Source organism: Clinocottus analis, unplaced genomic scaffold (assembly GCF_023055335.1).
Source record: "Clinocottus analis isolate CAN_PGR_092001 unplaced genomic scaffold, fCliAna1.0.p SCAF_2, whole genome shotgun sequence".
NCBI classification, from domain to species: domain Eukaryota; kingdom Metazoa; phylum Chordata; class Actinopteri; order Perciformes; family Cottidae; genus Clinocottus; species Clinocottus analis.
Window position 1 is genome coordinate 6,464,452 of NW_027175931.1, and position 13,702 is coordinate 6,478,153.

At 43.7% G+C, this 13,702-nt stretch overlaps 1 protein-coding gene across 1 annotated transcript in view; it reads left to right on the forward strand.

Moving 5' to 3' along the window:
- The first annotated feature begins 12,870 nt into the window (after positions 1–12,870).
- kcnab1a (potassium voltage-gated channel subfamily A regulatory beta subunit 1a) overlaps positions 12,871–13,702 on the forward strand; it is a 93,237-nt gene continuing 92,405 nt past the window's right edge. The window contains exon 1 of the mRNA XM_068584901.1: positions 12,871–13,241. Coding sequence (XP_068441002.1) covers positions 12,967–13,241 — 275 coding nt within the window. The 5' untranslated portion in view covers positions 12,871–12,966. The remainder of the gene's footprint in view (positions 13,242–13,702) is intronic.

Consider the following 13,702-nt stretch of genomic DNA (forward strand, 5'->3'; position numbering starts at 1 on the left):
CAATCAAAGACAACAGTAGTTAATGTGATGTTGATGCCAGCTTGTGCAACTGACACCTAGCGGCAAAAAGAAAACGCTGCTCTGAGGTAAGCAGGTCCCAAGAGGAACAAATAACAGCCTCTGGTTCAACATTACTTAATGACAAGCAGTGCTAGTTAGCATGCTAGCGCTGTAAATTGGCTCAGCAGATGTAGCATAGAGGCAAGTAGGAGACATTGTGGTTAAATTTGTTTAGTTTTCCTCTACATAAAACTCAACCGAGGATTTTTAGTTGAAAAGGAAGTTTCTGTGGAAGTAAATATCTTGGTTGCTTAAAAAAACAAATATAGATAAATCGTTCATAGATAAATTAACAGTGAAAAACACAGAATAAATCCTGAAAATAAAGGATGATATTTCATTTGAAGACTATATTTATAATATTGATGGAACATATTCTAAAGATTTTGTTGTTTATTGTCTTTTAAATTAGCATTTCACACGTGGGAAAGACTTTTAATGTGAAGACTTTTCACTCTTCTGCTGTTTCCCACAGAGCTTAGAAACGGATGAGAAGATGAAAGGAAATATGACGCTCCATGAAACCTTGAAGATTTTGCCTACTTTTTAGTTGGAGAGAAATGAATTATGCTGAAATATGTGTGATGGATGACTGTGAAGAGAAGAGAGGAAAGCATATGAAAGCCTAAAATATATTATAATTTGTACTTAATAATATGGAGGTAGAGGGAAACTGCATCGGTGTGTTGACTGTCTCATACATTATGGTGAACTTTGTTAACCTCACATTTCAAAAGATAATGAAGCAATATCTTGTGTCATTTTATGCATCAAACATAAGCTTTTCATGATTTTATATCTTTTGTACATTCGAAAAAAAAAAAAAGCTGCATTCGTGCTCCACTGAGCATTTCTCCACCGTGTGTGTGTGTGTGTGTGTGTGTGTGTGTGTGTGTGTGTGTAGTCCTTACGGTCGCTTATGAGCATGTGACTTTCCAGGAAGCTTTGAAGTCAAATCAAAGCTGTCACTGTGTCAACACTGTAGCTTGTATCATTTCTTGTGTTTTCATATCTCCTTGTTTGATATTGTAGCTCCAAGTGTAGCATAGGGATTCATAGAACATGTAACTATCTATTTTCAATTCATGTAAAGCATCACACGCTCATCAGGACAAGTTGGGTTCTTCCTCCTACACGTTCAAGGAACACTGTGCTCTTAAATTCGCCTGCGTTGATTCTAGAGACCAAATCTGTGATTCACTTGGAGAAGTTCTCATCCACTTCATACGCCTGGAGGCCTTTGAGTCTTTCGTTTATCTCCCTCGGTCTCCAAGTGATTGATAAAGAACTAAGTGAGTGTGACACAATCCAAATGAGCCAAAGCACTGATGTCGTTTGTTTTTATTCCAAGTAACCGTCCAGACAACTAAAGGAGAGGAATGGATCGACCTTTAATCGCTGGAGACAGAAACCCTTCAGAGATGCAGAGAGGAGAGCATCACTAATCATCAACACGGGGCGGTCTTGTGATTAATCGTTAAAGTGTGTCTGGGCGGGTGCAGTGTTCGTCACTCAAAATGATTAATAGAGCTTAGTGTGTGTGTGTGTGTGTGTGTGCGTGTGTGTGTCTGTGTGTGTGTGTGTGTGTGTATGTGAGGGTTGTTGTATGTGTTTTAAAGCTTTAGTCTACAACATACACCTGCAGAGGGAGAAGCTCACTGATGCTGCTGCAGTGAGCCTTGGACACGTTCCACATTAAAGCCATAGATCAGGAGCCAGGTCAGGGACAAACACAATGAGAGATAAACAACGTGTCTCTGTGAGCTGTTTGGCAACAACAAGCCTACAGAGGAGCTTCATGCTCTTCTGATTTTTTTTTTATTTATACAGGTAAGTCAAATTTGAACTTACCGGAGAGACGAACACCGTTCTTCATTGGGATACTCCCTCATTTGGGGTATTGTTACTGTGTTTTGGAGCGGGCTTTCTAAACATGTCAAAAGAAATCTCCCACAGGAGTTCAGCTGGGTCGAGGTCGGTTGGCCGTGAAGGTGATAACACGTGATTTCATACAGATTGTCGCGCCCTGCAGGGGGCGTTAGCCAATCAGGTAAGAGCCGCAAACTCATAAGTAGGCTAATGGGGCAGCAGGTGTTGAGACTGCAGGTTGCCCCTCTGCTCAGACTGGGGGGGGGGGGGGGGGGGGATTTGTGTGCACACTCCATGTGGCTCAGACTGTTGTTCTCTGTGTGGCTCTGGTCTGAACAAACAAAACAAAAAACAGGGTATTTGAGAGTGGGTGAGGAGCTTGGAGTAGAGGCTCCTTCATGTTGAAAGGGGCCAGCAGAGGTATCGGGCATCTGATTAGAATATCAGACGTTTCCCTTCAGAGGTTATCCAGGCACGCCCAACTGTTAAGACGGTTTCTTGAAGTATATAAAATCCTCAATTAAAAATAACTGTTTGGTTATGTTCAGCCTAGAAAATATATGACATTGTTGTCAGTTCATCATGCTTTACCAGTGACGGTGCCGAGGGAACCTCGTCCATATACACTCGTGCAGCATCTTGTTAAATATATGCAGAGTGCAATCTAATACCACACACACAGGGTGTACAACTGCACTACCAGGAGTAATTAGACTAATCACACAGCATCCAACATATTGAAAGAAAGAGTTAGGTACCGCGTGTGTGTGTGTGTGTGTGTGTGTGTGTGTGTGTGTCCATGGATCAGTTTGCGTCTCGGTTGGAGTTCAGGATAAACTACTTGAATGACTGCTTTTGCCCATGCTAGGATTTCTCTCCTAGTAACAAAGACATTGCAGAGAAGTCAGATTGGGTTCACTTTGTGTGACGAATGTCCTTGATGGGCAACAGGTCATCCAGACGAAGTGCTGCGTGCACGCCGGTGTGCACGCCTGTGTGCACGCCTGTGTGTGTGTCATGTTAAATATGCCATATGTGGTTTTATCAAGAGGAACCAACAGTCGGTACATTAAATATAACCTAGAGAAAATTAACCCTTAATGCTGGAAAAGGGTTTAAGCTCTGAGGCAAACATGTTCTAACACATACTACTACTACTACTACTACTACTACTACTACTACTACTACTACTACTACTACTACTATTACTACTACTATGGAAGTATGGGTTATGTGGTTTAATATGATATTTGTGAATTAGTATGTAGTGCATTTTCTTTAAACTCAATTGAGAAAACGTTTGTACTGCAGTGGAGATAAAATAACTCTATGTCTTTGGTTTTTGTTACCCATTAATTAAATATCTCACAATTCAAGGTACTTCACCCTTATGATCCGAAATCCCAACATCAGTTCTGCTTTATGGCAGAACGGATGTGATCAGCTGCAATGGAGGCAAAATCTCTGTCAGGCGATGCATTTATATTTGAAGCTATTTATTGTCGTACCGTCCAAGTGGTAACTCACAGTGACATGGTCTTAAAAGACGCTGCAGACCTTCAGCAAATCCCCAGTACAAATTAGCTGTTGACCACAGGTCAGCACAGTCAGCACTGACCCTCACCTTTCCCCCCAAAGCCCCTGAGACGAGCCCGGGGAGCTATCAGGGTCTCATTACCCGCCTGAATAATTGAGCGCTGACACTCCATCGCTGATCTGTTCACTTAACCTCTGTGGACACCAAGCTGTGTGTGTGTGCTTCGATCTCAAGATGATCCTCAGACTGCACAGCTTGACCAGTCAATTACTGGACAATTAAAACCCTGTTGGCTAAACATGCAGCTTTAAGCTCAGTCTTTTAAGCATAATATCGTGTCTGTGACCATGAAGGGCATGATTTAAGGGGGATCTATTCGCGGGAATGGAATACCCCGGTAGTATTCAACTATGTTTTTTTTTATCAGTGTGTAACCCTCCAAACTAACATTTGTGTTTTGGTTAGCTTACAATAAGCCATTTATATCTATATAGGAGCGGTCTGGGTTAACCTTAACCCTTTTCTTTTTAAGGTGAATCAACTTTTCATTACACGCCCTTACAGCCCTTATTTAACTCAATGCTCTAATGTCCTCGAGACAAGGAAGATAATCATTTACTCAAAGTCCACTTTCTTTGGCTTCATTTGTCACTGAGCAACTTTTGTAAGAGTGACTGGGGCCCCACCTCCAACGACGTGTCCAGTTCTCTTTATACATCCATGAAGTAGCCTGTAGAACGAACAAGCAAAGCACTGACTGCAGCGAGGGCCTCTCTGGTCTCGACCTTACCCAAAAGACCAGCCTCTCCGACATGCTCGACAGGAAGGGGGGAGCAAAAGGGCAATCAGTTGATTCCGTATTAGATCATTGAATCCTACACACGGTGCTCCTTTAAGAGACCTTCTACAAGAATATTGCCTTGAAGCCAGTCAGCTGGACATTTTTTTCCATGATAGCTGACAGGTGTCATAACTAAGGGTTTAATTGTTTTGATGGATGCCAGTGTTCAAAGAATTCAGTGAGTGAATTTAGTGAGCTTCAACAAATTATGCCTGACATTTCTGCCATCTTTCCTGTCGGCCGGTATGTGATCGGCTCACTTTGAATTCAAACAATTGTTCAAACGTTCAATCAAAATGAAAGTGCAGTGCTCCCTGATGCTCCTCCAACAAAGCTTGCTCTCATCCTTTGGTTTGGACATGTGAGCCAGCGCTTTGGTTAGCCAGCTTTCATAATAAATGAACTCCACACAGGGTCCGAATTCTCTCACTGCCTCTCTCCTTCCATCATTAGACTGACTTTGAACTGCTCTGTGCATTCGGCTCAACTTGTGTTGGAGTCAGGTGGTGAAGGGCCCCCTGCTCTCCTGCAGTACCTGACATGAATTAGCATCTCATCAGCAGGCAACCCCCATCCACCACACAAAGGATGATTGAACGCCTGCATCTTCTGTGTCCTTCCACTCATCTTCAGTTAATATACTGTCCTCTCTTTGCAGTGCTGCTTTGCTGTTGTGTTGCCCGTGCCCTCTGGTGCCTTCAGGCAAAATATAAAGTTTGTGTGTGGTCAGAAAAAGGTCAGAAGAAGAATCTAAAGTCTGCTTGACAGTTATCATGAGAAGGAATCCATGAAGCTTCCCTGGTTAGTGTGTACTTGACCTTTAAACTTCCAGCAGATCAAACACACACAAATAGAAACAGGGATGAAAACCCCACACAAAGCCTCTGTTTGTGACTTTACACATACAGAGAATAAGCATGTAATCAAAATCCTACAAGTATTTAACATGCTTGCCTATTTTACAGCCAAATGTCAACGTTTCCACATTGTTATGCCTGGCAAAGATGGACATTTCAGTTTTTCTGTTTGGTGTCTTATGACAAAAGGCATGGCGTTAAGACTCCAAGACTTTGAAATGGTCCAGCAGGAGTGTAAATATAGAGTTGTCACTGATACCAACCATGCAGATAAAAAACACACACAATGGGCCACATGCAGGGAGCGACATACAAACTAATTATTTTTTATTTGATTTCTCTTCTCTTGGATTTTTTTATTATCGAGAAGTCGAGAGCCCTCCTCCCAAGTTAAGAAAATAAAATTCTTGTTTTCACAGTTCATCAAAGCGAAACACTTTTTTTCAATTTAAGGTAGAAAAAAGGCAGGAATATCATAACAGTATTTTACTTATTTAGTGTTTGGAACACATTGCTTATGGTAATAATAACCACACACGTAGCTCATCTAGAGAAGAGCTGGATGGAAATTTAAGAGAATGTTGCTCAACGAAGCCCTGTGTGTGTGTGTGTGTGTGTGTGTGTGTGTGTGTGTGTGCGCGCCTGTGCCTGTTAACAGCTCTGCTTCAATAAATTTTGATAATTTATGTATTGTCTGAATCTATTTTTATTATCAATAATTTTCATTTGATCTTCATTTTACAACCTTCACTTTCCACTTAGTGTGTCAATGTGGATAGTTGATCCATTATGCAGCTCGTGAGCGTGTTCTTATTTCTTCTTAAACGTGTGTGTGTGTATGTGTGTGTGTGTGTGTGTGTGTGTGTGTGTGTGTGTGTGATGGTGTGTATGCATTGTCGACACCCGGGCATGTTTGGCTCTCTTCTTTTAGGCCAGGGCTGGTGGTGACGAGACAAGGAAACCAGGATCCTGTTTCAGGCTGGATGAGGCTATAAGAGACTAGAGAGCACACTGCAACGACAGAAAGACAGAGAGAGTCAGACGGAAACAGATAGAAACACGACTTTAAAACAAAAGCAAATGCAGAGAGTTTGAGAAGTGAAAAAAGTACAGAGAAAAGCTGTGACAGTCAAACAAAAGAAGCTTTCCTTAGACCTGCATCACTCTGAGCTGTGATCAGTCAAAAAGAAGGACTTGGACACCTGCAGCTCCCCCTCATCCCCTCGCCCTCTGACCTCTGCCCTTGAGGTGGGGGGGGGGCACCCTCTGGGGCCATGTTCGCCGCCCGGAGCAGCGGAGGGGGCGTCGGCGGCGGGCACCAGCTCTACCAGCACCGCAAACCATCGGTGGCCTCCCTCAGCGGGACCAAAGCCCACCGCAGCCAGGATGCCAAGCGCGGCTCCACATCCGGGAAGCAGGTGGCCCAGCACCGACACAAGGCGGCGCTGATCAGAGAGATCGAGACCAGCTGGTACCTGAAAATGTTTGAACTGGGCAAAGAGGACTCAGTCGCCCACAAAACTGGCATGCCCTACAGGTCAGTTAAGCCCTGTGAGTGTGTAAGAATGTGTGTGTGCGTGTGTGTGTGTGTGTGTGTGTGTGCGTGTGTGTGTGTGTGTGTGTGTGTGTGTGTGTGTGTGGATGTGTGTGTGTGTGTGTGTGTGTGTGAGAGACAGAGACAGCTTAAATAGGGTCCATGCAGACACACTCGACAGTGCAAACAGATTGATGTCCTAATGTTTTGTGCAGGGCTGCTCACACACACACACACACACACACACACACACACACACACACACACACACACACACACACACACACACACACATTTATTAAGTGACATGCTCGTCCATGAATGCTGTATTTTTGGGCCTGACCGTCAGTTAACAAGCGGTCCCTCTGCTATCTTTTCATTTCTTTTGTGAGCATTGTGTGTCACAAGAATTACGCCGGTCACAAAGACCTCTGGCCTAGAGTTGCGCCACTTGATCTGGCCGTAATGCTAATAGCCAGCATCTGTCTGGCCGCATTAGGCCGTGTTGACATCCTCTAACACCATGGTGACACAACATATGGAGGCTGCGGGGAGATTTGATTCTTGTCTGTGTGACTGACAGACAGAGAGCGCCAATGGTGCCAGTTAGCGGGCTGTGTCATGGACGACCCTTTCCACTTTGGGAAGTTAGAATATTAGTGCAGCAAGTGGTGGTGATCTTGTGTTCCTATCTCCTTTCCTTTTTCTCACACATGGATATTTTCAGTATTGGGTTAGTCCCCCTATCCTTTGCAACGGCTTCCCTCTCGTCGCTTTTTTTTGTGTTGCCAAATGCCTAATCCGTCTGTGCCCCATTCCAATCATTCAAGACTAAAGCTTCACATTCATGGGTCCATCGTCAAGCCTTTCTCCTTCCCTCTTATCTCCTCTTATCTCCTCTCCTCTCTTTCCCCTCTGTCTTTATTCTCCAGGCTCCCTGCTGGTTTGGGCTCTGTTCACTCTCTAATTTAGAAAAACAAAGCAGAGACTAGGAGGATTAAGGGCCAAGAGCGCAGAGTGGCGACAAAAGGTTTTTGAGGGCTCCCAAATATGTAATCATCCGTTTATTTTGTAGAGCAACAAAGCAGAAGATGTCACAGTTAAAATATATTTCTATAGTCCAAACTTATTTGTTATGAACATTAGTTAATTGGCTGACGGTTTCAGAATCAGCTGGGAACTGACGGGAGACACTATTTTAGTCAGAAACGTCTATCGGCCTCATGCAACTTTTGTTCATGTCAGATTTCTGGCAGCTTTTATTTACCATCTGATCTCTTTTTTATGCCTTTTTTTAATATCAGAGGTAGCAGAATGCTCTTCTATATGGTTGAAATTTTGAACATTTAACCATAAATGCACCTTTTTTCTTAACCTTCCTCAATTGTATATAGGACCCAGCTGGATGAACACCAGGTAGTACTGTAAAATACAGCAATCACTGCATGGCACTGTACTGGTGTCGGATGGAGACTTTAAAGTCAGTATTGTTTCAATTACTTCATGCTTCTCACTTTCAAAGGCTTAATGCACTTAGCCTGTTAACTGAGGAATAATGTGACTTATTAAATGGCCTCCCTTGTCAAATCCAAACCCACCTCAAATACCACGTCAGATTGTCTTTTGGAATGAGGCTTCTAACATTGAGACATGTTAGCGGTGGTTGCACATTTCACATGGTCCTTATTTACAGGCTCATAAATATATGATGACAGCCTCTCATGCCTCAACTGACAGATTGACAGGTGCATGTGGAGTGTGTGAGTGTGTTGAATAGGTATGTTTCCAAAGTGATGAGCTCAGTGGAACATCCAATGAAAAAGACAATGCTGTGTAACTCACTATAAGATTATCACGACCTTCTCACAGATAGGGCAGACACACACACACACACACACACGGACACACACATTTATAATTGATCCCCTCTGGAGAATCGATACTGATCATTAGTGTCTGATCACTGGGACGCCATGTTTATAACGGGGAGTCCAGCTTCTGCTTGAAAGGACGATTGTCTGTGACCTAGAAAAGAGGTGAGCATGAGATGAAACCATCCAAAAGTCCCCTTCTTGCAATCGGCCAACTCGTGCCCCACACACACACACACACACACACACACACACACACACACACACACACACACACACACACACACAGACAGACACACATGATGGCATCCTCTTCCAACCCCTGATGTGGATGCCAAACAGCATGCAATGGCTGGATATCCTCTCTCTCTCTCTCTCTCTCTCTCTCTCTCTCTCTCTCTGTCTCTCTCTCTCGCTTGAATCAGAACAATTGCCACGATTTTTTAGCTCTCCAGTGATTCTGCCTAAAAACTGGGGCAGAATGCAGCCACAGAAATCCATGGCTTTTATAATCAAGCTAAACATAGCCTTTCCTCCTTTCAAAAATGCATTTTGTTCCCTCCTACAAATGAATTTAATGCCTAACTGTGCCATCTTGGGATCACACAGTTTACAGTATTGTACACGATTTATTTTACTCTGATGGGAACCTCTGTTATGTTTGGTTAAGAAATTATCAGACATCTTCGAGAAAAACATAAACAATAACACATTGGTCACATATACAAAACGGCTTCTTGTTGAAATCAATTCTGAAAGTTGCTAGCAAGCTAGAATTTTGGGAATCTAAACTTGAGAATCTGACTCTCGTGTGTGTTATTCACGTCTTCTAAAGCATCACTCATCATCATGTTCCCCCTTCAACAGAAAGCATGATAATGGCAGCCGACCGTGTCACTGCCCAGCTCTAACCAGGTGTTGGATATATGTTTCCTCACTCCTTTGGCCCCAGAGACAAAGGTGTGATAACATGATACTTGTGAAGAACAAAAACACATGTTCCCGTAGAGCTTGCCGGATGAAGCGCGGGGTTGCCGCCAAGATTAGTGGTTTGATTCACAAGACTGTCGCACGGAGCATGATATGAGTATCCTCACTCTTTCTGAACTACAAAATACAGTGTCCCATCTCCTAGGTTCATCTTATAAAACTTTGAAGATGATTAAAAGGACAATGTAATAAAAAAAGAGCCCTGGGACAGCTGAAAAAACACCTGACGTGTGTATTGTCCATATATTTTATACAGTCAATGTAATATAATGTCATCATCCTTGCTTTGCTCTCACCCTTTAGCCTAAAGCCCCTTCTAGATTTCCAATGATTGTAACAATGGGGTTTAATGGAGAATGTATGTAGGCCAACACACTGGTGTTAAACAGGAGCAGGACGGTCCCCGAGGCTTACAGACTCATCACTGGCATAATTATTGCCGCCATAGAGTCAGATGGCATAGAGAGAGAGAGTTTTCTCATTCAAAACAACCACACAGAAATATTGGTTTACACACTGCAGATTGCTTGCGAGAGGTTACAACATGAACACACTTTCATGTTTTAAAAAAAAATTAGTAATCCACTAAAAAAGGAGCACAGTGTTGTGCCGCAGTACGCTGCTCTACTTGTTGTGTTTCTATCATGCTGTGCGCCGATGGGTAATTATCAGACATATGCGATTATTGTAAAGGGATTCACTGAGTGGAAGCAGTGCATGTGGGGGTGAAAACTAAAAGAGAAAGATGGCTAATTGGTCTCAGGGAGGATGAAGCTGATGGAAAAAGTTCAGAATGAAACGCAGGTAAACAGATAAGGAAAGACAAAGTGAGAAAAAGTGCAAAAAAAAAGAAAAGTGTACAAGGCAGACATGAGTTAAAAGCAGTTTGTTACTCATGATACAGGATTCCCACACTCGCTGCTGTAACCCCCAACTGCTCCCCCAACCTGACCTCTCCCTGCTCTCTCCCCCTCCCTCCCTCCCTCCTCTTTTTTTTGTGGTATTTTTGTCAGTGACTCACCTGCCCACATGCTGAGCGGCTCAAAGCAGATCGTGGCTGTTCTCGGCACCGCAGGTCAAAATTAAACAGACCGAAAAAACTAAAACAAAGCGGGAGTTTTTGTTTTTTTAAACAGCAGTAATTCTTTGTTGTGTTGTTAATAATAGCGTTTACTGTACATGCATTAATTGTGTGTGTGCATACTAGTATGAAGGCTCCATGTATATGGATGTGTATGCTTCTAGCGACTATAAATACGCAGTCAACACAATCTGCCTGTTGCATAAGCCCAGCTGACATTTCTGCTGCCAGGCAGGATCAGTTTTTCCACCCATCCTGCCGGACAATGGATACAGCTGCCCCTCTGCCTCAGCTTCCCTCCCTTATTGTGTGTGTGTTCGGGTGTGTATGCATGAACCCGGCTGTCTCGTCTGCACTGATACAATCAATTCTGCCACCGGTTCATATTCTGTCTGGTTCAGTCTGGGAGTCTGGTAGTGGTTTGTCCCTCACCAGAGCCTGCTGGTTTACCGTGTACACACTTTGGGTTTCAGAAAGTTTAGGAATCAAAGGAGAGTCAAGCAGTCGGTACCTGGTCCCTGCAGCAGAGAAGAAACCGCTTCTCGGTCCTGACAAACAAATCCTTAAACTCAGAGGATAGATTTATGTTACGATCAAGAGCCTCAACAGCACAGTCACACCCGTCTCGTGTCAAGCAGCACGATTTTCAAACTATTTTGTTTTGATTGGAAGTGCAAGCAGACTAGTCGACATTACACAACAAAACTAACTTTAGGTTTAGGCAAAAAACATTAGGTTAGGTTCAAAACATCCATCCCCCCAGCATCCACCATAAGCGGTCGTTCTCAATATTTGATATCTATGTTTGGGTATTTTGGCCTCGTAGAAATTGACAATCTATTTGTTGAATACCAAGAATGTGTGTGTGTGTGTGTGTGTGTGTGTGTGTGTGTGTGTGTGTGTGTGTGTGTGTGTGTGTGTGTGTGTGTGTTTGTGTGTTTGTGTGTGCCTGATATGGGAGAATGGAATTATGATTCCCACAATCCACTGAAGGACCAGACGCTATGTCATTGATTTCTCCCTTGAGGAGGCCAGAGGTGAGAGATTATGTATGTGTGTGTGTGTGTGTTTGTGTGTGAAGGTGGGTGGGGGGATGAGGGGCAGAAAGAGAGAGAGAGAGAGAGAGAAAGAGAGAGAGAGAGAGAGAGAGAGAGAGAGAGAGAGAGAGAGAGAGAGAGAGAGAGAGAGAGCGAGAGAACCGTAATAAAGAGGATTCCTCATTTTATTTTGCGGTTCACTTCATTACCAAAACGCTGCTCACAGACTGTGTACAGTTGTGCATAACTCACTGTCAGCTTGTGTGAGAGTGTGTTTATTTTAGTTTGTTATGGGCCAAACTCCAGACTACACTTTGTTTAGAGAGAGACAGGGGAGAAAGTGCAGGCAGGGGAACGCAATGAGAGACAAAAGGGAACATTAAAGAGGGATTGAGGATGTAAAAGTGATTAAAACATGCACACATATACGTGTGTTTTTGTGCCTGATAAAAAAAGAGATGAGTGGAAGGAAAGGGAACGCAGGAAAGAGAGACAAAAGGAAATCAAACGTAAGTGAAAGGGCTTGTGACAGAGGGAATACTCACAGACAAAAGAGGGATGATGGGTAAAGTGAGAGAGGATAAGAGGGAGTTGGAAAGAAAAATAGTTTAAAAAAAACGGGAGAGAGAGAGAGAGAGAGTCAGAAAGAGAGAGATGGAGAGGGAGGGCGGGAAAAAAAATGTCCCAGATTCCCATGCCATTTAATAGGGAGCAAAACCAAACTGAGCTTATAATGTAGACTGGCTGAGCAGGGGGCAAAGTGACAGCATGTGTGTGTTGTGTGACAGAGGGAGCAGAGGAGAGCGAGTGGGATATATTTGAATGTGTGTGTGTGTGTGTGTGGGTACAGAGAACATATGTGGCTCAGCAAATGGAAGAGCACATGTAAAGAAAAAGCCTGTTTTTCCTGTGTGGACGTGCAGCCGGCCGACAGATTGGATTGGAGTTTCACTGTGGACCCTTGACTACCGTTTTCCTCTTTTCAAATCATGATATTCCAAATTGGATTTTCCTACATTTTTTCTTTTTCTTTTCTTGTATCTTTATCTGGAGGAAAACTTCACTTTCCTCTGAGCTTTCATCACACACTCACATGAGTCCTCTGCTCCATGTAGCGCTGCGTGGGCCAAGCGGCCTACCTGGATTACTCTGAGCGTACATGTTTGTGGGACAGAATCACAGACGACCGGAGAGACTGAAAGAAAGGATAAAGTGAAGAAGAAGAAGAAGAAGAAGAAGAAGAAGAAGAAGAAGAAGAAGAAGAAGAAGAAGAAGAAGAAGGCAGTAGGATGTACCTTTACAAAGCAACGTGCCCAGACATCCCCAACCCGAAGCAGAAGGGGTCCAGAGGTCATGGCGGCGTCCATGCCCAAGGCCTGGGTCTGGGGAGGCTCACCAGGCAGACGTCCATGGGTCCGGGGCCGCGACCCTACGCTCCGCTGATGTTGTGGACGCCAAAAAAATCAAAAAGTGTGGTGCAGCTCAAACAGCTGGAAGAGTTTCTCAACTTCCACTCGCTGTCGCTGCACGACACCATCAAGAGCCAGACTGGCATGATCTACAGGTAACCCCACGTGTGTGTGTGTGTGTGTGTTTGTAGGACTTTCCTGGAGACCTTTATAGCAGTACTCCTGGGGACTCCAAAGCTCACGCCTACAGGCAGCGTGGCAGCTAAGAGGGATGGGTGTTGTCTCTGTCCGCTGCTGTCTTGAGATTGGAGGGTGGTTGGTTGTGGCGCTTGTGGTTATTTGGCAACAGTTTGATTAAAAAAGGCTTAGTGTGATGTCATGTCTGTTTACTGGTTGAGGGAGACGAGATAAAAAAGAAAAGATAAAAGCTTTCACCCCAGTTGCTGGAATAATGACTCTCAATGAAGATCTGACGTGTGGAAAAAGCCAGATAAAGTGTAGCGAGTAAACCAGCTCATTCACTGCATCTTTGTTTCCAGCAGTGATAAGGTCACCATTGTTGTATTATGCAATGGCCACTGCATCATGTGGACTATTGATCTGAAGGTGAAACTCA